The sequence below is a fragment of the Betta splendens genome, chromosome 3, assembly GCF_900634795.4.
Source record: "Betta splendens chromosome 3, fBetSpl5.4, whole genome shotgun sequence".
Taxonomy (NCBI): domain Eukaryota; kingdom Metazoa; phylum Chordata; class Actinopteri; order Anabantiformes; family Osphronemidae; genus Betta; species Betta splendens.
Window position 1 is genome coordinate 18,068,116 of NC_040883.2, and position 27,577 is coordinate 18,095,692.

At 47.2% G+C, this 27,577-nt stretch overlaps 1 protein-coding gene across 3 annotated transcripts in view; it reads right to left on the reverse strand.

Annotated features, from left to right (window-relative positions):
* Positions 1 to 23,320: 23,320 nt before the first annotated feature.
* LOC114852343 (protein diaphanous homolog 3-like) overlaps positions 23,321 to 27,577 on the reverse strand; it is a 110,987-nt gene continuing 106,730 nt past the window's right edge. For all 3 annotated transcript variants that reach the window (XM_055507432.1, XM_055507433.1, XM_055507431.1), the window contains one exon: positions 23,321 to 24,620. In XM_055507432.1, the coding sequence (XP_055363407.1) occupies positions 24,253 to 24,620 (368 nt within the window). In that variant the 3' untranslated portion in view covers positions 23,321 to 24,252. The remainder of the gene's footprint in view (positions 24,621 to 27,577) is intronic.

A 27,577-nucleotide genomic window follows, 5' to 3' on the forward strand; every position in this document is an offset into this window, starting at 1 on the left:
CCATTAGTATATTTATAACCAAAACGTTTCAGCACAACTAGTACCACCACCACACGCCTGTTTGAGTAGACCGCATGTTAATGTCCCTTATCAAAAAGTAGTACATTCAAGTACACTATTTGTAGTGTAGTATTTGTGAAAGAGAACATATTCTTTAATTTCAATTTTATGTACATGTATACAAAGATCTACTAAATCAAAGTACAATGAAGAGATCAAGTATACTTGGTTCTATAGAAGTGTTTTTGTCTACATTTGTAATTATACTCATATATATTTCACTTAAACTGACTAATATACAGAAAAGTCTAAATGTGTTAGGTGAATGAGTTATGAGTTAACTGAATGTATAAGGCAGGAATACTATCATGGAAAATACATAGCATGCTAAGTGAACATGAGCTTTATGTGCATGTTAATAATCCACAAAAAAGTTCAAGCTTTGCTTTTATTGAGTAGTCTTCATCTTTATGTGACATACTGTACTGGCAGATATTACTGTACAACACAGGGGTTAGATCAATCAAACATATTTGATCAGAAATAGTTAATATTACAATCCTTAATGAATCACAAAATGAACTTGTGATGACTGTTTTAGTCACATTCATAGTGATCTGGCGGTGGTGTAATGTATATTTTGCCAACTATTTTAACAACACATACTTCATTGTTTTCATTTGTGGCCAGATAGTCCTCTGAATAGTCTTTGCATACAAGCTTTGGGAATTTAGCGAGCACCTCAACTCAAACACAGCAATGTTTATTAAATGCACAGTGTGCAGATATTTGATGTTTACAGCCAAGAAAATCCTTGATTAGACCCATTGAACCACCTTTTAAGTACACAACACTGTTTTTTTCTGTTTTTTTGCCAATGGCCTTTTCGCCTTTTTCCGACAAACAAAACATACATTTTCTGGATACTTTGTTCCATGGAATTGCTTCAATAGAGTGCCCATATTGAATTCAAACACAAAAGGTGATGTACCTGTAGCTCATACAGTAATGGCCCCTGCATTTCATACTTTATGCGCTGTGTGTTAATAAAGTAAAAACTATACTTCAATATGCTAAAACTTAAAGTGTACTAATAATACATCTTACAATTACAGCTGAATTTGTTAACAAAAGTACATAAACTACAGGTGTACTAGCCTGTATGAAGTACACTAATAGTTTAGTTGTTTAGTATACTAGCCTAGAAGTACATAATTAGTATGTGCAGGTTTTTTAAAGTGCATTTTAATGCCGTTAATAGTACATAAAACACGACTTATTCTGTGCTTGAAGTTCACATTTCATATTTCTAAAATATACTTCAAGTGAACCTTTGGGGACTGAAAGGTGGGCCAATTTAGTCCCCAGAAGTATTAAAAGAGTAAACTCATAAGGATATATATATAATATAATATAATATAATATAATATAATATAATATAATATAATATAATATAATATAATAATATAATATATAATACTTTGGCAATATACTTCAGTAACTTGATCAAATAAACTTTCAGTGTACATTGTTTTGCCAAGGGACAGCATGGCCCCAGGTGAAAGCAGCTGCAAAGCACTGAGAAGAGAAAGATCTTTTCTTTGGTGGCAACCTGTAAACAAACTGTTTATTTTGTGACACAGTGAACACACCACAGCACCGTGAGGGTCACTCCCACACCTGACAACCTAACTCACGCTGCTGCACAAAAACACATTATTACCACAGAACACAGCTCTGAACACCTACACATGGAAACCACAAAACTTAATCACCCAAACACATAACTGCTGCATGACACCAGTGCGATCCCTCCCGTCTTTACCCATACTCCTCAGCGTGTCTGGGCCTCGGTGTGCACAAACCAGGGTGGCAGGTGGGGAACTGAGGAGGGAGTGGAGGGCCTGGGTTTAGTGATGGGAAGTGTTCATCCTGCTGAAGTGTCCTTGAACAAAACAGTGGGCATCCACCAGCCTCAGGACTGCGCCTCTCCAGCAGACCCAGCCCTCTGACGTGTTTAAGGGCATTTCCTAATTATTCTACAAACACACCTCTGCCTTGTTTCTTCTGTCCTAAAGGTTCCCTGCAGGAGGCACAAGCATTAGATTGGTGTAATTACAGGATCAGCGAAGCTATAATCAGCCTTACTGGAAGCAGCTCCTCTTGATTCAGTTCCATGTTTGTCCATGTGCTGTATAACCTACTTCACGATCCTTAAAGTCAGTGGAAACTGCATCGACCTGTCAAAGCTCCCTGTGGTGGACGCTAAGCGTTGGAAGGCAAACGCCCCGTGGTGTTAGAAGTCATTGATGCGCGTAAAGCGTTAACTTTGGTGCGTCGCTAATGGGTCGCTCCACCGGGGGCCATGTTAAAAATACCGGTGGAATGAAAGCGGGGGCAAAGACGAGAAGGAGGAAGAGTGACACTTATTGTTATATCCTAACTGTCCCCTCACCCCGAGGCAACGACTTCCTCTCCAGAGCACCGTGAAAAGGCGGAAAGTGGGGACGCTGCAAGTGTGTGCATTCATCTAATTGTCTTCATACATCCTTAGTGGGTTGTCTGGAATTTTAGACCTTGAGGGCTGTCGCTCGTGTCACTCAGACCATCGCCCTGCACTAAGGACGACGGCGAAACACTAACAGGAGGAGATTTGTTTATTTGTACTCTCACTCTTTCGTTTTTATATTGTACAAAAGCGGTTTTGTTGTTGTTGTGTTGTTGTTTTATCAGAGCTTCCAAACGCTGTACAGGCTACGCTCAGTGTTTGTTTAAGGCCTTTGTTGTTCTCTCTTTTTTTTTTTCAGGTTCAGAATAGCTCACAGTCACATCCCTGGTTTTCATCCTGTATTGATTTATGCTTTTTACCAACAGCTTCACAGGTAAAAACCCAGGAAGAAAACCAACAGCAGCCATTTAGAGCTACTGTATAGTAATTGTTTTAAAACATTGTGTTAAGAATAAACCCGCGTACAAGCAACACATCTGTTGCACGTTCCAGTGCTTTTGCAGATAAAAGAGATGTGTTCAGCTGCTGCATCCGTCTTCCCAACGCTCCTGCAGACGAGCGGCCACTATTTCCTTTCATTCTGCCTTTCCGTTCTACATCATCATTGCCGACTTTTTCTCTCAAGATGACCTGAAATGTTTCTAATTATGATTTTTTCCCACAGGAATAACTGGCTGCCAGGGGCTGGTAGAGTTCAATGAACATGCAAAGTGTACAGCTGTTATCGTTGACTGGTGGCCAAAACCGAAATTGGAGCTTTGAAACCAGCCGGGTGTAAATAGTAAGTGTTTGAAACACAGTGGCCCCTTTTTTCTTTTTTTGAGTCTTTAATCTCATAATCTGATGACAAACATAAGCAATAAGCAGTGAAATATTTTCCATTAGGTGTTCAATGAGAAATATTCAGGTTAATGCACAGAAACAGAGCCACAGCTGCTGAGCTTAAGGGCTTGTGCAAACACCAACACACACGTACACGCTCTGGAGAAACTATTAATTCCACAGATATTTTAAAAGCCTCTCCTGCTGTGGAAACACCAGGTACAGTAGCACCTTTCATTGTGTCCTACAAAGCTGTGTGTGTCTGTGTGTGTGTCTGTGTCTGTGGTTTATTCACACTCGTATTTAACCCATTGTGCTACACAAGGCATTTGCTTTCAGTATCATTTCTGTTACTTACTAGGATTTTCTTCTCCTGCTTCTGATCTGCATGTTTAGTGCGGTGGTTAGTGCATTGTGCTGTTGATGGTGATGGTGTGTGGTGTAAAACAACCATGCAAGTCATTTGCCGTAGTGACATCTGATGGGAAAGAGTTAAGAAGGACTTACCTTTTAAAGCTCTCCTGCTTCTGAATGGAACATCGTCGGCCTATTTAGAAAGCTACACACATATACTGTACATGCACGTGAATGATGAATGGACAGTTGCCTGGTGCTTGTGCGGTACCCTGATGTCACACAGCACAGACCTGTCTGTCGCCGGTATCTTTTTCACGCGGTGTTGTCAGTCAGCTTGTTTGTTTGTGTGTGTGTTTGTTTGTTTGTGTGTTTGTTTGTTTGTTTGTGCCTTCTGTGTATTTCGTCACATTTAAACTATTGTTTTGTTCTCAAACACCTGTGTCAACCTGTGTCAATTGCGCCTTTTTATCCAGGAAGCATTTAGCCGTGTTTACACCGAGGTCTAAATCACCTGCAACAGGCTGCTCATCTCCACAGTTGGACGCGTCACAGAATGCTGGGTTTTGTTGCAGAGCACAACAAAATGCCTTGGCAACCGCTGTGCGGCGCGTACCTGCAAAGAGCACCTTGACCAGCTGCATCTCTGCCACGCTCGGCCGGGCTCTGACACGTGTGCGCTCAGGGCCCACACTGTGGAGTTTAAAGAAGGCCGAGGCACAATGTCGCAGGTGTTTTAGCATTTGTTTATTAATTACACTAACTGTGGATCCACCAACGCTGGAAACGCGCCCCATTCAGGGGCTCCATGAAGGCGGCTCCCACCAGACACGCGTCCGAATGCACATCCGACATGTTGTAATGTATGAAGTCAACTAGTGTGCGGGAAGAGTGTTCGTGTTGCCTAGCAACAGTAGAGTCCCAGCCCTGTTGCAGAACTACGTGTTGAGACGGAGCCAAATACATTGCAACTTATTTATTAAACAAACTAATCATATAATTTTTCTGTTTCATCCTTTATTCCTTTTAGTGGATGTGAAGATGAGCTTGTGATGCTGTGTTGCTAAAACGGACACGGTCTGTCAGGAATCCAGCGTCTTGTGACTGTTTAGACCCATTTCTGGGTTTTATTTTGTCAGCTCAGGTCTTGTCCGTTGGTTCTAGTTACTTCCTGTCATGAGTCTCTCACCTGTACAGTAATTTATTAATAATCTAGATGCATATTTAAGACCGCTGTTTCCACTCACCTGTTTGTCTGTACTCGTTCCCCTGTCAGTCACCACTCCAGCATTCACGCTGTAAGTGCTGTGCTTTTGATTTCTCTGCCTGTTTTCTGCCTTGGCCCTGCCGGTACCTCAGCCAGTGTATAGAATTGACCCACACCTGCTATTTTGGATCTGTCGACATTAAAGCTCAAAACCAGTCTTTGAGCTGTGCATTTGGGTTCAACCCATAGCGAATCCTGACACGGGAGTTAAAAAGCAGCTAATGCTACAGTGACACAACTCAGGGACTGCATTTGTTGTTTCGACCAGGAAGAGGAAATGAAGCCTTGTCTGAGTTTTGTCTAAAGGAGCAGCGATGACTAGACGACTAGCAACTAGTCAGATGTGGACGGGTATAATTACAGTGATGATTTCAGTAGGCAGAAGGCTGCTGTGAAATCCCTGTTGTGTTCCATTTTCCATATCTGACAGCGTTGACCTCTTCAGGAAGCGCACGTTGCTCTTGTTGCAATCTAACCTTTATAAGATGCCACTTTCCTTTGTATTATCGCCATGACTGATGCTGATCGCCCGCCCCTGCTCCCTGTCATTCATTTAACACCACACTGAGTTCACAGCACGTCCAGCTCAGGCACGTTCTGCCCTGCAGCTCCGCCGCTGCCTCCGTGGAAGCGTTGGGCCCGTCTGATCGGGCGGCGCTGCAGCTAGGACATCTCCCCGGTGCCGTGTAAGCACCTTCCCCAGAGCCAAGAGTTACCAGAACACATCCCAGCCTGCATAATGGTTCTGGGGAGGCTGCGCACAGTCACATTACTGTCTTATAAGAGCCTCAGAGGTACCGTAGCCACGCGTTTGGGTCCCAAATCACACATTCACGAGGGCGACTGTGTGTTGAATCCTTTTAGTTCTAGTCAGGATGAGCTGTTCACCTGCTGCAACTACAGTAGAGAATCACACATCTGCTCGTCTGAGACACCAAACAACCAGACGCTCTTTCCCCTTTTATGTTATTTTCTTCTTAGATGACGACATGATTGTACTAAGAAGCGATAAACATGTTGAAAATGGATACAGCCGTAAAATTCCAGGCAAATATGACCTGAAAAGGCTCAAAGGAATCGTGGATGACACAGCAGCATGTCAGGGTCCTAAAGGTTCTATTCTACATTCTCACTCTGTTTGTTTATGTTCTGTTGTAATATCATTTCATATAAGTTAGAATATACAGTATTAATGGCTTGTTCACAATATGTAATTATATAAAAGCAGCTGCTACTTTACTTCACTCTTCTGTAAAAATTTAAATTCAGCACTGCCAAAAATAAAATACTTTGGAATGTTCCCACTTAACAGGAACACGCGAACAATCTCATCCTGCTGATTGTTTTATCATCGCTAAGTAAATCATTTCATCATTTTAGCTGGTTTAATTAAAACTGCAGTTAATGTCTCAACACTTTTAATTTAATAGTTTAGAGACCAAGGAAAAAAAAAACTAAAAACTACATGCTGGAGGTAACTCAGCTTGGGCCTGTCATGAATTCTACACGTATTTACAGGGAGTTACGTCTCAACAGTCGCTCGAACGTAGCGTGAGAAGCGTGAACCTCGTGAGCTGCTCGTCGTTAGATGAGAGAAAGCTATGAATTAAAAACGACCGTTTGTGCCTTCACTGCATGTGTTCCTCTATGTGTTTCTTTTTGTACTTTATTCTGTAGAAACGCTTGTTAGTCCATGTTCAATGGGAGAACGCGTCATTCACAGCTGGATCTGTGAGTGAAGTGCTGCTGCAGCGACGCTCTTCCTGGTGCTGTGGGTCCAGCAGTAATGAGGCGTGGCTGGAAGCTGCTCCGACCCACTCGCCCTCGGCCACAGCCCTCTGAGCCGTCGGCCCGTCGCTGTCCAGGTGGTGAAAAGCTCCTTTCTTCGCCGCTGTCAGGTGTGGTTTCAGCTCCACTTCTCATGTGATCTCATCGGATCACGTCACGGATCCACCTTCAACCGTGGCGTCTTTACCGGTACCTCCTGCGGTGAGCACACTATTAAACAAATCCCCACTCGCTGCTCACATGACGAACAAAGCAACTGTTGCATCTTTCTCTCCTATAGCCCAGTGTGAAGCGTTTTGCTCTACACTTTGCATGCAAAAAGAAAAAAAGCAGCAGCATTAGGGATAAACAGAGGTTATTGTTTCATTTCACCTTGTTCACGGGCAAAGCCTCATTTTAAAGGGTGCCTTTGAAAAGCGTGCGTGAGCGTTTCTCACTCCTCCAACCACTGGGCTTTCTTCTGGGTTTGGGTTTGCGAGGGTCTGTGCTGACCCTGACAGGAAGAGAACCACCTTTAATAACAGCCGTCTGACTCTGCAGGGAACTTCTGTGATTTCATTGCTTGAGGCAAAGCTGTCTGAATATTACCCACGCTCCCCCTGTGCCGCAGCAGAAAGCTACGTCTCACTGTCTTCATTCCTTGTGTTTTATTGGCAGGAGCAGGACGAGGGGGTTGTGGAGGAGGGCGGGCGTGACTGGATGAGGCGTCCCACGGACACGCGGCCGACATGCGCCGCGGCCGCCACGTCGCCGCCCTCGCTCGCCGACCGCGGTGCCGCCCTGTGACACGGGGGTCGCGCGTCGCTGGGGCGACTCCGTCTCGAGGCAGAGCAGCGGAGACCGGAGGACGCGGGCGCTGCCGGACATTCAGCGCCGGCCTTCACAACAGCGCCGCTGATTTGTGGCAAACTTCCCGGTCTCAATCGCCTCATCAATCAACGCTGCAGCTCGGCTGATGGAAACGCGAGCGCTCCCAGATCCAATGGCCTCTCATGCGACGCACATGGCATTATTGCACTCGTATTTTATTTACGCCCACTAACAGCTTTACGCCCCAGACCTTGGGGATGATAATGTCCATGTAGCTATAATTTTAACGTGATTCTGAAAGAAGAAATCAAACGCGCTGCCTTTCCTGGGAACTGTTCAGAAAGTGTGGAGCAACGAGACGCGTGTGTGAATACGTGTTTCTGTAGCTGAGTGGTTAATGGGCCGCTTTATGACAGATCAATAGCACAGCGATGTATAGTGAGGCAGCCTTGCATGATGCAAGCAACGGTGTGTGTGTGTGTGTGTGTGTGTGTGTGTGTGTGTGTGTGTGTGTGTGTGTGTGTGTGTGTGTGTGTGTGTGTGTGTGTGTGTGTGTGTGGTTGTGTGTGTGTGTGTGTGTGTCTCCAGCTGGAGTAAGTCTTTTCCTCTGCCTGCTACTTATCAAACGACAATAATTACCAGTAATGACACAGCAAACTGATGAAGTGCAGACATTCATTTTTAGTGGCCGACCTGAAGTTTTGTCAGAATTCAGAACACTCATGAATCAGTTACGCTCTTGTTTCCTTGCTCAGATTTTGGCGCCACTGAGCTTTTTCACTCACTTTGCCCGTTGCTCGGCTCATTTCAGTCCCAGACCACGCCGGGCGGTTACGGCTAGCCGTTTCCCCAACAATGGTCGCCTTTGGCTAGATGTGAGCCTGGGAGTGGGAAGGCTCAAACTGTGTAATAATAATGAGGAACAGAACAATTAAATAAAGGAAGGAAGGAGCCGCAGAGTGGAGTGATCACTACTGAGGAGGTTCTGCTTCATTTAATGCAACACATCAAGAAAACCCTCAGTCGAGTTTTAGAGAAACTGAAATAATGCCTACACTCAATTAAATATAGCTTTTTTTTTTACATTTGTTTTATTATTGTTCACCTCTGCTCATGTTTCTCCTGTGCTTTAAATATGGGGTGAAACTACTGGGTCGAATAATACGAATAAAGCGTTTGTTATTGAGTTGCTTTCAGCCAAACTTGCTCAGCCTCTTAGTCCCATTTGCAGCTGGAACATGTGGCTCTCTAGTAAACTCTGTGCCCTGGTGTTACAGCTCTGCTGACCTCATTTGAAGCGCATCAGGCTTAATAGCACACAGTCCCCTTTAACAGCTCTCTTCTCCTCCTTCGCTGAGCTGCCTGTGCTCAAACCCCCCCCCATAAAGGAGACGTGAGGCGCTCGGCTCCTGCACCAGTCCAGGATCACGTTATCACCAGCCACTTAGTCCTGCAGCGGGTTCAACAGCTTCTAACCAGCAAAGTAACCGTGATGTCAGTGCTGAAGCCAGACACCGACGCACATGAGGCACTAATAATAAATACCTTGAGCGTACTTTTAGAAATGCAGCCATTTGTTCCACTCAGCCCTGCTGCTTCCTTTAACATGATAGAGGAGGAAGCGCTGAACAAAATGGGACGTCTTTAATCATTTCTATGCAACTTGTGCCAAGACCTTATTGGCTTTTATCTTGCCAACACACAATCGTACATCAAGTATAATTCAAGCATAACTTTTGTTTCCTGAAAAAAAACAACAGTTAATAACGTCTTTGTCTGTCTCTTTGCACCCACTGACAAACAGTCAGTGTCAAAACAGTCAATTTCACTTCAACGGTTTTAAAAATGTATAAATAGTCTCTTTCATCAAATATTGACTACAAAAGACACAAAGCAGGATCCGCGTCAACTTCGCGATCTGTCTTCAACTCGTGGAACTTTTATAAATCACTGTGTAAGTGGTTCTCATTAAGGAGAGCGCGCTTTCTTGTCTCGGCGCTAAACGTCGGGCCACGTCTCACGGCTCCGTGACAGACAGCCTAATGCGAGACACCGAACATCAGGAGCGCGGTGGCGGTGGCGGATGTGCTTCCTTCAGCGCCGGGCGTTTTGATCCACGCCGGCGGCGGCGGAGGAGAGCCCAGGCTGGAGGCGTCACTCCTCCCTCGCGCCCACGCAGCGCTCGGCACGTGCGCTCCTATTTATTTAAGCACTGGATCTACCTTTAATTGAAAAAGAAATGAGTGAGTGCGCCATTGAAATGAGAATAATTGACATGCTTGTGAAGAGCAGGCATAAGCCTTTAATTCAATAACATGGCAGATTATAGGGGGCTTAGATTCCACCTTGGCTTGGAGTGCTCCCAGCAGGGAATGCATCCACTTGGCCTGGAAACATGTTGATGGTAGAAAAGGAGCATTGTCTAATAATGCTGCAGTAACACTATGAGTGGTTAATGGCACCACGAGTCACAACTATCAGCCAGCCGTTCCTGTGCATGAATACAACTGTCAGAGGACAGCGTTCACATCTCCACAGGAGGCCTCTTGGTTGTGTGTTTTACTTCATAACCTCTCGGTGTCTCACACCTTCTCCAGGCTGAACCCAAACCTCGTGGGTTTTTGTTTAATCAAATCCCAACTAAGACGTGAACTCGTGCATATTTTCCTTCCCGTTTTCCGCGTATCGACAAACAGTGGGAGAAGAGTTCCCGCCGTCTGCGTGGGCGGTTGCCTCAACAGCGGCTGACAGATGTAGTGTCAGTGTTGTCAGGAGACCCGTGTTCACGAACGGGGATGAAAGTTTCGCCTCCTCTGTTCTCCGCGCAGAGTCGGTTTCCACAGTTAGCGGTTTAAGCTGTTTGCACTTTAGCACATCAGACGCATGTGAGGATCCCTCACTCTCGCTCCTGTTCTGAAGGGATCTTTTTTCTTAATTGAAGTTTTCTGACTTTTGGAACACAATCTAAGCAGACGAAAAAAAGCCGAAGTAGCAGAACTGGATTTTCTGCCGTGTGCGTGTGTGTGTGTGTGTGTGTGTGTGTGTGTGTGTGTGTGTGTGTGTGTGTGTGTGTGTGTGTGTGTGTGTGTGTGTGCCCACGCAGACATCGCACCGCCAAATTACAGTCACAACTTTGCACAAGTGAACAAACTTCAGTCGATACAGAAAAATAAATATGACTTGATTCTGATTCTTAATTACATTTATGTAAAAAAAAAAAGATACTTAATTTGCCTGCAACCTTTCTAATGCCTAAATCCCTGAGAGACACTGAACCATTGTTTTCTAATGTATGTGCAATTTAAAATCATCTCTCAAATGAAATCAAAGGTATTATTAGGAATCCCCTTCATTTCATTCGTTAGTGCCCCTGTAGTGTCCTGCCACTATACAAATTTATCTATTAGATTTATCTATTTGTGCATTAAGCGGCTTAATCCGACGTGTTTCCTACTGTCACTACATGTGCAGTAATGTGGGAATGATGACACTAATGTGCATGGATCATAAATTAGACCTAACCATGTGTGATCTATAGGACGTCGTGGCTCAGAATGTGGTGTGTGTACGTCCCTGCTTCCTGTGCCGGCTAGTGGTATTTACATGCAAAGCAAGTGTGTCAACATCCTTTCACGGCTAATGAAGCGAGTGGCATTAGGACCGCATACATATGTGATTTATTACACGTGAACAAAATCATACGCAAATGCCATGAAACGTAATAAATGTGATGCAAACATTAGCATGTGGGTGTTTTGGGTTTTTTCTGCTGCCGCTTGTTGACTTGTCTCGTCTTTATTCAGGGGCTTATGTCTTAAGTCGCTAAATTGATGCCGGGCGTCTCTGACTGTAAGAGACAAGCTCAGTTGGATTCACTTCATAACCAGCAGCAAAACAGAACGAAGACAAAGAGCCGATGACTGTTATGGGACGTACGGAGCAGAAGAAGCAGAACGCTGCTCCTCTTCTCTCTGAGTCATCTCCATTGGTCTGCACCTGCTTTATTACTGTTCCCCAGTGATTAATTCTCCTCCTAAATCCTGATGACTAATTCAAATTACTAATCTACTGTGCAGTACACAGGCAAAACACGAGGATGACCTTTAAAAATAATGGCGGTGACATCAGCGGAGGTCTTAACACAAAACCGAGAAGAAAAGATGCACAACCTTTCACACGGCAATTATTTCCAGGCCTCCGCTCACAGAAGACGCGAGAACAGGTGCTCTGCGCGCTGCTCACGTGTAATGACCGGGCGCTGAATACGCTTTCAGAGCCTCTATCAAAATGTTCCATTTAGCGTCTCGCTCTGTTCAGATGAAACGGGAAGAGAGCGGGCGAAGTCGCCAACCGAGCATGAAATCTAAGGGCTGCGTGCACGAGCGACGCGGCGGGTTTAATGAATTTAAAGCTAGTTGACCTCAGAATTTCTCGCATTCTTCTGCGCTGCTTCTCGTACCTCGTCTGCAACGCTGACATTTTTCATATAGTATTTCAGCAAGTCCCACAAAGGCTCCGCTGGCACAAAATGACAAGTGTGTGTGTGTGTGTGTGTGTGTGTGTGTGTGTGTGTGTGTTGTGTGAGACAGAGGGAAGGCATTTGTCCATGAGTGTGTCGTCTATAAGGCCTGCGCAAACACAGATAAAGTCACTTGTGAAGTGCTCTCAAAAGCACATGCTGCCACACAGCATCATGCTGGAGTGACCAGACAGGCAGCGCGCCACGTGCACACCCCCCCCCCCCCCCCCCGTTTGCCCGCCTTAATGCTCAGAAAATGTCCTCTATTATGCTAAATAATTCACACTGCTCTTTTCAAATGGTGTGTAGTACGAAAATATACGGCTCTAGGAAAACAGTGCGCACGAGGAAATGTCAGCCGCTAAAACCAACAGGCCTAATAAAATTACTGGACGCCGCGTTGGGGAGGTTTATCTCGGGCTGCGTGTTCAAAATCCAAGGCGTCACGCAGCCACCGGCCGCGCGGCCGAATGGCACCAAATAACACGACTTGTTAGCTTTAAAATTGGCCCTAATGGCTCAATTGAAGGAGCGAAATTTGAATGCGTGTGATGGTCGCGGAGCGGCCGGGCTTTTGCAGCAGCCTCCTTTGTAATAAGTATAATGGTAAAGTGTTTTGGGGTCGCGCTGTCGCGTAACCTGCAGCTCCAGCTCGGCTTAGCGCATGCGTCTGCAGGCGGGGGCCTGGCCGTGGAGGGGTTGTTTGTCTCAGCGTTGTGGACAATCACACTGGAGCCGGCGCAAACTTCACCGCAAAGGAAAACAAGGAAATGTGTGACGGAAACGAACATTTAAGTGAAGTTTTTTTGGAAAAGTGGGCGCCGGTCAGAGCCTTCATCAAAGGCGGCGCCTCGGTGCATGAGGGGGCGGAAAGAGGAGCAGGAGGTTCAGTCTGCATGTGTGCACGTCTCATTATTTCACACATTGAAACACACGGAACGGAAACACGAGCGCTCCACTCACTGTCAGCCGCCGTTTCCGCAGTAGAACCCGAGTGATTCCGATGCTGCGGAGGCGCAGGCGAGGCCGACCGGACGACGAGCGGCCGCGTTCAAGCGGTGGAAGGCGACCCGCTGTTTGATCACGCGGTCCGGTGCTGCGCGGCAGCAGTGTTTGATGCTAATTGGGCAGATTTGAGCATAATTTAAGGGGTTGGCTCCACGTCGTAACCGGACAAACGGACGATACAGAAGCTCTGGCCCTGTTGCTCCCTGAAAGACAAACACGTGCCTGTGTTCATATCAGCGCTGGGTTAGTGACGTTTGCGTCAGCACAGATCCCAGTTCAGATAGAGCCTCCTGGCCGTATCTGAAACCCCTCTTGTCATTTCCTTTTGACACCTGTTATCTGACACCCCCTCGCCGTCCAACCACTCTACTCCCAGAGCTCGCGGAGCCGAGCTGAGGCAGAATTCAATGCGGGTTTGATTGTTGGTTCCTGGTCGACAGAAAAAAAATTGATGTGCTCAAACAAAACTCTGTCTTCTCCCAGCCAAGGTGTAAAATATATTTTGCACATCATTGTTGGGTTTATTATTGACATATTTTAATGTGTAAACCAAAAAATATGTCCCTCCTTGGATAAGAACTTAAAAAAATTCAATTTCAATGTGAATGGAGTTTGGAGTTTTGAGTCTTCTCAGTAATTGGGCCATAAAACTAAATACTAGACACCAAATATATAACAGACAGAATTCTGAAGTTCCTTGTGGGAGAGAAGAGGCTGATGCCTTGAAGAAGACATGTGACCTACTTGGCTTAACTCGCCTTTGTTCAACTTGGGTCTCAGAGCCAGCTGTGACACGTCTGCAGCTGTCAACCGGAATCACGGGATGTAGGGCAGACGGATGAAGAGGAGACAGTCTGCGTATCTGTGTTTGCTCCTCAGCTTGTCTGCGTGGGCGAAGACGGCACGCTGACCATATGCACGGCAACGCCGGCTCGACGGGCCACGGCCGAGGCCAGAGGAAGGCCATTCGACGTAGGAGCACCCGGAGACCGGGAGCGCCTGGAGACCGGGTGCGTCTGGAGACCCGGAGCGCCTGGAGAACGGGTCCACCTGGAGAACGGGTCCATCTGGAGACCAGGAGCGCCTGGAGAAGGATGCACCTGGAGAACGAGTGCGTCCGGAGACCGGGAACAAGCGGAGACCGGGAGCGCCCGGAGCACGCATCTCGCATGTTGTGGGTGCTGCGTTACTCCTCTGGAATGTGTTCTTTTGAATGGGTCAATTAAGCCACACACAGACAGCTCCCCCTTGAGTGATTCTAATTTCACAAGTAGACTAAGCTTTACAGGGTGAGGAAAATGAATTTAGCTCTCCAAAGCATTAATAACTCACAAATTTGTTCCTACAGAAATGTGAACTCTGTGAATTTAAATCCCCGTGTGAGCACAAAAATCAAGCCTTCGCTCAGAAATGCACTGTAAACGAAGAGCGTTGTGTTGCTCCAGTCCTCTGTAAATTGCTTTTGTGTACTGAAAATGTTCATCAGCTCCACGTCTGGGATTGTTTTTGCGACCCCCGAGTCGGTCTAATCACCGGCCCAGTGTTTTTACAGTAATACCGTGTCTCATCCTTATCTGTCATGACATTTCACATGCGGGAAATGGAACTGTAAATGAGCCGGGCTTCTCCTCAGCAAGACAAAGCTTCCTGCTTTAATTGGAGCCGCGTACTGTATATGAGGAGGAAAGCGTCTGGCAGTCACTACGTCTTTATTCATTGCAGCCAACATACAGTATGTGGATTTTATTCACAAAGGGCTTAATTTTCCTTCCACTCGCTGTCAGCTCTAAATAATTTTTAAACAGGGAGCTGACAACCCTGCAGTTAAAGCGGATGACAGAATGGCTGATTTAAAAAGTTATTGGAGACAAGAGCACTGGGAGCAAGAAACACCAGCAAGCAAATTTGATGAAGACCCAAAAATATCCATCCATTTTCTTAACCGCTTACTCCCTAGTGCGGGGTCACGGGGGTGCTGGAGCCTATCCCAGCTGGCTACGGGCGAGAGGCAGGGTACACCCTGGATGGGTCGCCAGTCCATCGCAGGGCAACACATAGACAGACAACCATTCACTCACACACTCACACCTACGGGCAATGGAGAGAAGCCAATCAACCTAATGCACGTCTTTGGACCGTGGGAGGAAGCCGGAGAACCCGGAGAGAACCCACGCAAACACGGTGAGAACGTGCAAACTCCACACAGAAAGGCACCAGGTCCGCCTCCGGGAATCGAACCCAGAACCTTCTTGCTGTGAGGCGACAGTGCTACCCACCGCACCACCGTGCCGCCCACCCAAAAATATCATGCAAATAAAAATATGAAAAGAAAATTCACATTTACATTTGAGCTGAACAAATGTTATAGGTTGTACATGTATGTTCTATGTATTTCACACTGGGTAAAGACCAAAGCTCAAGGTACAATTACTGTCAATACTGGTCCTACTGGCCGTCACCAGCTCACACGAAATATACTGGGAAGTAAAAACATGTTCCCAAGTACTGAGTGCTTTATGATTTAGCAAATATACATTTCGAGCGGCTGGATGACATTTGGAAAAATAGACGTGTTGCTGTTTTAGATTCGCTTTGGAAAAGAACGAGAGAAAGAGAAAGCAGTGGGAACACTGTCCATCAATACATTCTAACATGCAGGAGTTATTTTACGCAGTCCAGCGACGCTGTGAAATTCAACAGCAACGAAATCAAAGCAAAACAAGACACTCTGGGGAACGAATAATCAGATATTCTGCAGTGGAAGAAAACAAGTTCTCACTTATAGATTTTCCAGCAGTAAGTCGGCCGCTCCACCATCAGTGGCATTTATTTACTTAAAGCCCTCATTTAAGCTGCTCAGCCACCTCCACGCATGGCAGCCGAGCGAAGCGCGGCTCGCGCTCGCACACTGTTCTGTTGGAATCAGCCGCCGCATTAAGTGATGCTCTGAAGGCGCGGACATGCTTCCGTTGCTTCACGCCGTCTGACCCCCTGAAAACGCCTGCGTGAGCGCGAACACGCCCGGAGACGGCGCCGCCGCCGCATCAGGAACCTTCAGTGTACTTTTCATCGTCCTTTTCAAAATCTAAATATAACTTGACTATGACTTTTCAAAATTGCTCCAAAGAGAAAATTGAATGCAATGAAATGCACCCGCTGACACGCGTCCCAGAGCTGCAGATGAGGTCCTGGCCGTCGCCGGGCTCCGAGGCGCCCGCGCTGGTGTGATGCTTGAGACGGACCGTGCTCTGCTGCGATTTCAAACGAGCGGGAGCCCGGCTGTTCCCAGAGCAGCGCTGCCGCTGACTCAGACGCTCTGACCCCGGCGCCCCAAATCACACAGCAGTGTGACACAATCAAGGAAACACATCAAAGTCGACCCCGCGGAGCTGCTCCGCTCACACGCGAACCCACAATATGGGCCTCGTACGCGCACAAGCGCGGCGGCATCGCTCGCTAATTGTACCATAATGCTCTGCAGTATGACACGTAATGAAAGAGCAATTAGGCCTCGATGGTTGGCTCCCAACCAGGCGCGGCTCCGACTTTCACGCAGCTTCCAGGATCTGCAGGCCGGACGCGTGTGTGTTCGTCTGACCTGACTGTCAGGCGTCAGGGAGGGTGAACGGGCTTCCTGCCCACAGCCTGAATGTCAGCGCGGGCCCTCCCTCACTCCCTCCCTCTCTTTTTTGTCATCCATTTCCTCCTCCTCATTTACACACACCACCTCCTTGCTCCTATTAGCTGTGTATCCATGTGGAACGCCGCTGGGACGCGTTCCCACGCCCGGGCTCCCGTCCAAAACCGACGCTCGTCCCGCTCCCGAGTCGGGCTTTGTGTCCGCGTGTTGCTGCTCGCTCGCCCCGACTGGATCCTCGTGTCGCGTGTAATCCCCGCTGATGATTCTGTGGGAATTTGCTTCTGCAACAATGCGCGCATCTCGGCGCGTCCGTCCAAGAAAGCAGCCCAGTTTGTCCCAAATCTTGTTGACATCAGATTGCAGGCAGCCTTGACATGGACATACATATTAATGAAGCCGTGAAGTCATTTATTCAGCGGCTGATTTACATTGCAGAGCAGAGAGGTCCTAAATCAAAGGGATTTCAAAAACACTTTACAACATTTGCAAATTAGATGAGACAAGCTGTTTATTTCTCTAGCATGTTGTAGCTTTCAGCCCTAAACTTCATTTTAATCTTAATTCCTTCATTAGGCAAATATGACAGTGGCCCCGTCTGCATTAATGCAATTTGCTAAACAAGTGGAACATTGAAGGTTTGCATGTGAACACATGCATTAGACATAGCCTCAAAACAGCATCCGGCACGCGGACAATATGCAGCCATTCCCTCTTCTTGGCTGGGATTCAGTGAACGCCGAGCATTGACTCGCCGGCTTTTCTCTGATCTCAGGACAAACGCCCACGTGCACCGCGACACACAGGACCGACTCGGGATTTGTATGCGACGGGAGGCACCTTTAGGAGCAGCGTTCTAAACTTCTGGGAAGTTGTTAAAAGCTGTTGGATTCTTTAAAGCTGCAGAGATTATGGCATCGATAGCACGTGGTGTCAGAGCCGCTGGGTCATGATTTAAAAAGAGAAAACATCATCACACACGCGCTGCCCAACAGCAGACATAAAGATCACAGGATCGATGTGGAAGTCACCGGTGCACACGGCACTTTTACAGGTCTGTGTTCTTAAGGTCAGTCCGGTGACTTGTGTTTCTTTGGATAATGATACTGTACCCTCCATCATAACAACTCCACGATTAGCTACAGTTCCACGAAGTCAAACGGCACCAAAAAGTTCATCTGTGCTAAGTGAACTGTGTGGGAGCGAACACGAGCAGGAGGGCACGCTCTCGTGAACTGGGAGGCTGAAAAATGCAGACTGGGGCCAGAAGGTGACGACTTTGTCTTTGTTCCTTTGCTTTTCTCTCTTTGCGTCTGCAGTCGCACGCGTCGGACGTGGAGTCATGAAGGTGACTGCAGCGGCTCCTTCAGGACGCACCGTCTCGCCGCTCCGTCCCGCCCGAGTGTGCTTCAGGTGATGTGTACAGACGGCGGCGTCCGCATGCTAATCAAGCCGGAGTCCGGGTTCAATAAGCCGAGCTGCCCGCACCGCTCCCTGTGAGCCACAGCCGCCACAGACGAATTAGCAGCGCCGGCTGTCGGCTGCTGTTAAACACCGGGCTGTTATGAAGAGAATCAGCGCAGATGTGTTATTTTGGGTGGGTTTCATGGAAGCAACCTGGGGCTGAATATCTGGAAGTAGCAGTTAAACAGCTGGTGGTTCACTTCCTGGCAGCACGCGGCGCCTGACCCCCTGTAGCGGCAACACACACACACACACACACACACACACACACACACACACACACACACACACACACACACACACACACACACACACACACACACACACACACACACACACACACACACACACACACACACACACACACACACACACACACACACACAGGGAATGGATCCTCCTCAAAGCCCCCGAATGGCTTCACGTGATGAAGTTCAGCGCATAAAAATACTAACACTAAGCATAATTATTAGAGTCTGGGCATTAGACGCTGGCTGAGATGTGGAAATGCAAATTTAAGGCTGATGTAAAAAAGTCACTGGTACAGAAAGAATGTGTGCTCCTCTGAAGACGGGCGTGTCTCTGCAGGGTTTAAAGGAACGTGTGAGTTTCTGATTGACAACTGGTAGGTTCCTTAGTGTAAGTTACGTCTTAGCTTGAATGTAACTGAATAGATCTTTACATGCTGCACTCATACCAGCTGCTATAGGAACCAACAGATCACATGAGAATGATGTTCATTTAACTTCATAAAGCCTCATTTACATTGTTTCTTTAGTGGATACGCTGCTTTTTCTCCAGATGTTGTGAATATAATCAAACTGAACAGACTCATCTTTAATAATAAATAGCGGTTCAGTAACGTCAGCTTGGTTGTGATTGGTTCAGGAAGGATGTGATAAAGCAGCTTGACTGACAGGTGTCAGAGAATCGCAGGCGTCTCCACAGGGAGCCGCTGACCCTGATCCGCCTCCTTGGTACCGGTGACGCTGGGCTTGGATCAGAATCACGGCCCCTGAAGGATGCGTTGAGCGAGGCCACGCCCACTTCCTCCTCTGTGTGTTGGCGTGAGCTCGCGGTGACGTCTCAGTCGCTGTTGTGGTGAATAGCGTGGAGGTCAAGGTCGAGGCGCCGCTGCTTTGTAACGGGGGCGCTTCATTTATCCACAGCTGAAGCGTTCCCTTCTTTCGCCCACGGCCTCGTCCACGTCGCCGCGGAGCTGGAACACGGACGTCCACCGTTCATCAGGGACCCGTGTGCAGACAAACGCCGGAGAAACTGTCCTGTTTTAAATTCTGGACTTTTCTGGTTAATGAGGAACGTAATTAGAATTTCACCAAGTTTAACATTTCTAAGACGACTCTTTTTAATCAAACTCGAGGGAGTCAGCGCCGCGATGTGGCTCAGGCGGTTTGTTGGGCCTCTAATCAAACACCATTCTTTGTGTTTGTCTTCACCAGTTCCCCTGCAGTTCCCTCTGTTATCTTTGTAGGCTGCCTACAAGCAATTACGCGCCTGTGTGATTAATGACTAACGAGTGGAACTTTGATTTTTAATAGCGGGCTACATTCAGGGCCGCACTGTAACGGCCCCTCATGTCCCCTCTCATCTTCTCCTCTTCCTCTTCCCGTACTGTAGGTGCTGTAGAAGTCTGGCTGTTTTGGTGCTTTTTTGGCTGCGTGTGCGTTTTTACACAAGGACAGCAGCTACATGTAGCCGAGGTGCCACACCTTTGTCGATCATTAGGCTTCGCTAAACAGGATAATGATTCCCCTGTGAACGCGTCCCCGTCTCTCTGTGCGCCACCATCGCCATGGTGATCAAAGCCAGATGTGCTCACTTCTGTCACCGCAAACAAAGCGTCAGTGTTTTTAACAGTGGTGGGTCTGCTCCGCGCCGCGGCCCCCGAGGGGTCCATGACGCACTGTAACAAGGTGAGACGGGGCTGCAGCCAGTCTGCGTGCGACGCGCAGCCAGTCTGCGTGCGACGCGCAGCCAGTCTGCGTGCGACGCGCAGCCACTCCGATGCATTCATCCCTGTCAGTTTACACGGTGACACGTGCAGTCACACAAACGATGTTTGTCAAGCTCGCCTCCACCTGGCTGATGTTTTCCATCTCATCTGGAGTATTAGCGACTCTCGCTGTTTTACTCCTTTCCTATTTACGGCACTATTTGGAGCTCACGCTGGTTGTGACTCCAGTACTGCAAGCCAGACTTATTAAAATATCAAGAAAGCAACCAATCCGGATCAGCCGCTGCTGGGGAAAACAACAGCGCAGCCAAACCTTGCTAATTTGTTGTGACTTCAGACAAACGAACATGCAGAACGCTCAGACAGCTGAGATATCACTCAGCTGTTAGAGGAAGGAATAAATCACCCGCACAACAGGACGGACCCACAGCTAGTCAATATCTGGTGTGATATTTTTGCATGATTGCCAAATACAGGCAATTTATTTGAAAAGTGGCGAGGTTTGCGCTTAACAACAAGGAAAAACAACAGCCGACGTCTCTGCGAGACAGAAGAAAGACAAAAAACAGGAAAGGGCACAGATTTACAGCAGTTAGAGCACAATAGTGATCAAAGAATCGCACACGAGAAACAAAAGACACACACACACACACCTGCTGTGACAGATGGAGGTAACCCCAGCACAGAGGAAGCACAGCACACAGCACCGCAAGAGGAAGTGGGAGATAAGAGTGAAGGCGGAATAATAAAGATGGGAGCAAGCCATCGTTCACTTAACTGTTGGGCCACAAACACCGCGTCAGCACTTTGTCCTGACACGGAGACGCCGTCTGAGGCCGCGCCGGCTCCATCTCCCAGCAGGAATAAAACACACAGCAAGAGGCGCCGCGTCCCCGGGTGACGCTGCTGTGGAGCTGCTCCACCACCATAAACATCTGCTTCTGGATGGGAGCCTGACAGCAAGGTGACCCGGCCTGGCTTCACCCTGATTGGTCGGGTTCCAATACAGCTTCACGGATGAGGAGAGGACGAAGACGCCGCGGGACGGGTTTTTAAGGAGCAGCCCCATTTCTCAGCCTCGATGAACAGCAAATTACAACCGCTCTCCTTTTTGATTCCGAACATATGAACGAGCAAGAAATCATCTGCCAGGAACATGAAGAGTGCTTCATGTCTTTAGTGAATCGCGGCTCACCCTGTGCCCTTCATGCTAAAATGCTGTATAAATATAAATACATTTGGAGGAAACGCAACACTTCTCACCGAGTCAAAGTGAATTTGAGAGAGTTCTCCTTATTTGGACACATTTCATTAATGCGTAAATAAAGAATAAAATCCAGTCCACACTTTGTGACCTGTTCCTGAGCGGGACCTTCACCGCCATCGTCAGAGCACCAACGACGAGAACATTCGTATTTGGCACATTCGGAAACTTTTTCCTGCCAACACAACGAATTGCAGTCCTTTCTGAACCGCATCTGCATATCTGCTCTCCTACACTGTCAGCTCCTGCCAACTGAAGCCTGATGAGTGCTTTTATGGGCCAACGTTACACAGGTCAGAGGAGTTAAGGTCACGAGAAGACTGATGGTTAACACTGGAATAAAGACAACGCCGGCTTGAAGCGCGACGAGGGGAGAGGTGACCTTTCCCACATTTAACCAAAACCATGATCCTCCACTAACCTTCAACAAAGAGCGGCCCAAGTCAAAGCCACGCTGTGACATGTGATGCCTTTAAAGACCTGAAACGCACCCGGATACGTACAGTTCAACATCTACGGCCCAGCGTATGACTCATGAATGAACATCACACACGCCACTGGCAGAAGAATCCAAAGTACATCTGCTGAGGCGAATTAGCTGCATTTCAACAGACTTTTCAGAGCGGGACGGGTACAGTAGCTCCATCCGTCTGAACTCCATCTGCAACTGTGACTGACACCATCAGCAGTAGATTAGAAAATGATTCTGCCAAACAACCTGAAAATAGAAAGTGATTTTTGCGCCATAAAAATCCACAGCATGATGTGCACAGGCAGTTATAAATACTGCGGTGCTCAATCTTTTACTCTTGGGAGAACGAAATGGTGACAAATGTGTTGATCTGCTTTGTACTTTCCTCCTCCTCCTCCTCTACAAATCCTCAAACGCGCTTTAACTTCATCTCCAATCAAAGAAAGCAAATTGCAATCTGCTGCTCAATATGGTTCCTGTACTGTACGTTATTGGGCCCGTAGATGAGGCTCGTGGCGGGGACGCCGACCTCCTTGCTCTCACTCTGCTCTTCTTCTGTGGTGCCTGTGAGTTCAGCGGGTCGCTTTCCCGCTGGCCTCACAAACAAACAGGCGATGGGCAAAAAGCAGGGATTTGGGGATTGTGTGTTTCCAGCTGGCGTGCATTCCTTAGAAATATGTAGAAAGATATTAGAGAACACCCACGTACAGTTGACTGGATCAAACTAATATTTAGAGGAAAAAAATAAACTAAACAAACTGCAGCAGCAGAAATAGACATGGAGGTAATTCTCAGCGGCACAGAGAAGAAAAAGGCAATAAAATAAAAGAGAAACTTTGTGCAGCAGAGCTTTGTACAAAAAGCCGCTGTATCAACTAAGGCGACTGCTGTTCCATTCCTCGCAGAGAACCACAGATGACCTTAAAAAGAAAGTGGTTTGGTTTTAAACTGTTCGGTGAAAAGCGTGTCGGGGCGAACTGCGGCTAAATTAGGGCCACTGGAGGAGCTCGGTTAACGACAACTGCTCCTCCCCGTCCGTCGAGGCAGCGCTGGAGGTGTTTGTGTCTGGCTCTGCTCCAGATGGGGACGCCGGCGTCGAAGCTGCAGGAACCGCCAGCAGGGGGACGTGTCAGCTACTGGTTTAACTGGTTGCCAGATAGTTGTCCTTCGCCTGTGAGCAGTTTAAAGCAAAGTGCATCGACAGACATTGATGAACGAGTGGATACAAGGAGGTAAAAAGTGTAGATTTATCTACCGCATTTGAACATCTTGGCACAGATTTTATGAACAATTGCTCCCAAAATACTGTAGCAACCATCCATTAAGAGGACTCTGTCTCCCTTTGCCCATCAGCACCAAGTTATTATGTAGGAGAAATTTTTTGAGCGACACCTATTAAATAAGAAAAGGAAAATAACTTCACACAGAAAATACACAACCTTTCTTTTTATTGTTAATCAGGCTATAAAAGTGAGCAATATGAATAAACATACAACACATTGTACTAGATGCAGAAAATGTAAGAAAAAAGCGGTGCCGGTTCCCACCGCTTCCACGTATCAGACACTTTATCAGTGCGTTTAAATGTTCCTGCTGAAAATGAGCCGCAGCATCAGTGCCACCACAACCAACGAGCACATCTAATTACTGTACAGTATGCAATTACCTGCACATGAATGACACCTCGTGCTTTCTATAAAAATGGAATCTAGATGCAAACAATATAAAGTAGTCATATCAGTGATGTGAATAACAAAGACATTTCATCACCCCCCCCCCGAAAAAAGAAAATAATTAAAAGCTCAAAACAAATAAACTAATGGTCTGTGAGTAAAACATGAAAGTGAAAATAGCTAATGTGCCTAAAAAAATTCAATACATGTATGATAATAATAGGATGAAGGTGCACCAACAAAACAGATTTATAGGAAACTGTATTTATATATTTATTTGTTGCATTTCTATCTAATACTACATATGTCTAGACTACAGCGAAAGTGCTGGGTAACATTGCATCTTTTAATTTCAGAGAAAAGCTATTATTCTTATTATTATGATCCTGTTCTTAGGAACGTGGCCAAGTGTTACTGGCAGTGCACTTTGAGGATCAGGTACAAAGGCTGTTTGGCCGTATTTCACGTGGGTTTAACTTCAATAAATCAGTGTCTGTCTTATGACGTGACCTCCCGTGACCCCTGATGACATTCTGTGGACCAGCGTGTGACCGGCTCAGACAAAGATGATATCATGAAATGTATTTCGATTAAGCTTGGAAAACCTCTATGTTCCTTTAATACCTACATCTTATTATATGCTCATATAAACATACTCTCCTGTGGACAACATGCTACTTCAGACAAACCTCACAGGGCCCTGAGTTTGGCCAGCAGAGCCTCCACGTCTGACTCTCCGTTGGTGCCACAGCTGCTGACTCCAGCCCCAGTGGAGCTTGGCTGGAAGCACGGCGGCTCCGCTCCAGCCTCCTTTTCTCTACGTTTGGGCGTCTCCCTCTCTCTCTCTATCGCCCTCTCTCTGTCCGGGCCGTAGCCGGGACCCGGGGCGTTCCCGGACCTGCGGCCCAACTCCGTACACGCAGCAGTCTTGGCCCTCGCTGCGGATGGATGGGCCTCGGGCTGGATATGGACCTCCTTGGCGGGGGGAGCCTTCACCGCCGCTGAGCCCACATTTATATTCTGCCTAGAGCGAGACCTTTGTAAAGGTGCCTTGTTGTCTGTGAGTGAGATACAGAAACAAAACAGTGAGCGCGTCTATGACAATGAGAGCGGAGGCCTAGGAGAAGGTGACGCGTGGCCGACTGGTTAAGTGAAGACAATGGAAGGGGTTAATCAGATGAAATGCAGCGAGGAGGAAGAGGGTGAAAACATAGCATCAGTTTTACAGCAGCAAACGCAAGAGGACGGAAAAGCATAAATCATCGAAGAGCAGACGCACTTTGCTAAGTACAGGCACATGCAGAACAAAACAGAAACACACACACACACACACACACACACACACACACACACACACACACACACACACACACACACACACACACACACACACACACACACACACACACACACACACACACACACACACACATCAACAAGCTGAGTCTGGATGGATACACAGCAGATGAGGACACACTCTCTGCAGCAGACGGTGGCACGCAGCCAGCTCAATATGATGAAATGGATATGGCTGATCAACCGCAACAGAAACTCAATAACGTTGTACGTCGTCCGTTTCCAATCTCCCAGTCTCTTTCCCTTTTCTCTTACATGACAGCCTCCCACCCAGCTCCACCTCCCCCGATTCCACCATCATCATCCATTCTCCTGCCTCCACTGTTCATCTCGGCTCTCCGCTCCTACAGCAGTACTCTTCATCTTTCTTATCCCTCACCAACCAGCCCCCCCCTCCCCCTCCTCCTCTCCGAGCCCACTTCACCATCCACCATTCTAGTCAGCTTCCCGCCCTTCCCTCTGCTCTCCAACTCAAACACACAGCCAGACAGACACTGGAACAGAGCGTCGGCCAAGATCAGACCTACGTTCTGAATTATAATCCCTCTTAGTAGATCTTAGACTTCATCATCAGTATGTGCTGGAAGGAGAGGCTAAATCCATATTCATGTGACCTTGAGCGTGGGGGCTGAGGGGAGTGGCGCCAGGAAAGACACCACCGCATTCAAAGTTTCGCGAGCCCGGAATATCTGGCAAACGGGAGTCAAACACAGCGGAGCAGAACCGAGCGACCCGCTCTGTCAGCCAATCGGTAATGAGTTTGGAGCTTGGCCAGTCATGACAGCGTGTTTTATGGGCCACACTGACGAATGACAAGGAACGTCCCTGAACACGCGCTCTGACAAATAAATAAGGATAAAGGAAGGCAAGAGAGTGGACAAGAAGCGAGAACGACAAAATTAAGCCACAGCAGTCAATAATCACACGCACGCAGACACACACGCACACACACACCAAAACTCGTTAGGCAAACAAGCGGCAAAGGGGGTTTTTAAAAGGACAAAATGAGCGGAGTGTGCTGCCTTGCTGCTGTGACTGAACATTTACCACGGCTAAAAATCCAAGCCTCCTCTCATTATCTCTTCCTTTCTGCTCGCTCGTCCCGTTGTTGCAGTCACAATTGCAAAAGACGACAATTATTCCCCCACCAAGTCAACCCTCCTGCTCCAGAGTCCCCGGTGTCCTCTCTTCTCCCTCTAAAGACCTGTCATCCAGCCCCCAGGACGGGCCTGATCAGTGCCTCCGCCAAACACACTGTTCCCTATTAACCACAAAAAACATCACACCACACATCTAGAGGAGACGTTGGGAAATGTATCAGTTGTGGTATCAGCGATTTTGCATTTTAATATCTTGTTTACACTTCTGTCGAAATTTTAAACTGATGCCATTTCTGTCATGGTGAAGAGAAAGAACATCTGAGGGGGTATTATCATACATCAGTTATGACAAATTTCTTTGAACTGACATTTATTTGGGTATGTATTAACATGAATTATCATTTAATTATGCTGTGCGGCGCGTGAATGCCTAATAATTATAAATGAAAGCACGCTGGAGGGAAATAAAAAGTACAGTATCGATACATGCGCATTTACACTTCAAAAGGAGATTAAAAACCACACACTTCAGTATAACCTCTTATCCAGAAGTGGGTTCCTTTTCTTCCTAACGGGGCTCTGGCCTTTAGTGCTGAACATGATCAAAGTGCTGGCAACTCCAGTTCTTCTCACTCTGCCCGCCTATGACACCTAGCCGCTCCTGCCTTTGAAGCCGCGCTCGTGTCTCGGCGCGCGCCTTCATCCGAGCTGTAAAACACGTCTGAGGGATGTAGAACACGTCGTATGGCAGGTTGCGCTGCTTTAACCAACAGCTGACACCACTTTCGTCCGAGGGCTTCGCCGACCCTCTGGTCGAGATGGCAAATCACCCGATTTGGCGTGGACTGTGACGCGTGCGCAGGGCTCCGCCGGAGGTTCAGGTGCGGCGCCTCTGCGGCCTTCGGTCAGGAACGATTGGGACCTTTACTTCCATTTTACTCCACTTTCAACGCTGACTTGCTACAGTTTATCAGACTTTGCACAGGCTCCCTCTGGAACCATAAAAGGCTTTACACACCACTTCTCCACGTACCGCGTGTGTAGGAGTTCTTCTCAAGTCCTGTAAATACACTTTGATATATGCAATCATTCAGGGCTCCTCCTTACAATAAACAGCAAAGCACAAAAAAGCACACGATGCTGGAGAGTTCCCAGGAAGGACACGGTTTTAATTTAAATTTTGGCAACTGCGCATTGTTTGCCTCGGATGCAGGGCCTCCGTGATCCGTCTATCTCCCACAAAACTCAATGGCTGCATGTCCTTGTAAATAAAGCAGCTTTCTGCTTCAGTTACTGCCTTTGACTTGAGGCTTTGTTGATGTCATTATTTTTTCGTGGCCTCAGGATGATGCTCCTGCAGGTGAGATTTCCATCAACACTTCACTGTTACAGTATTTACACATACCAGTTCCTATATTTAATTTGCCACCCGACAGACTGGGACAAATATTCCTCCATTTTGGTTTGACGTACCGCTCTAATTCTGATAGCTAGCGCTAAACTGCCAGGCTGTGAAACACTCCCTGTCCAATATTAGAAACGCGAGTGAAAGGTTCTAC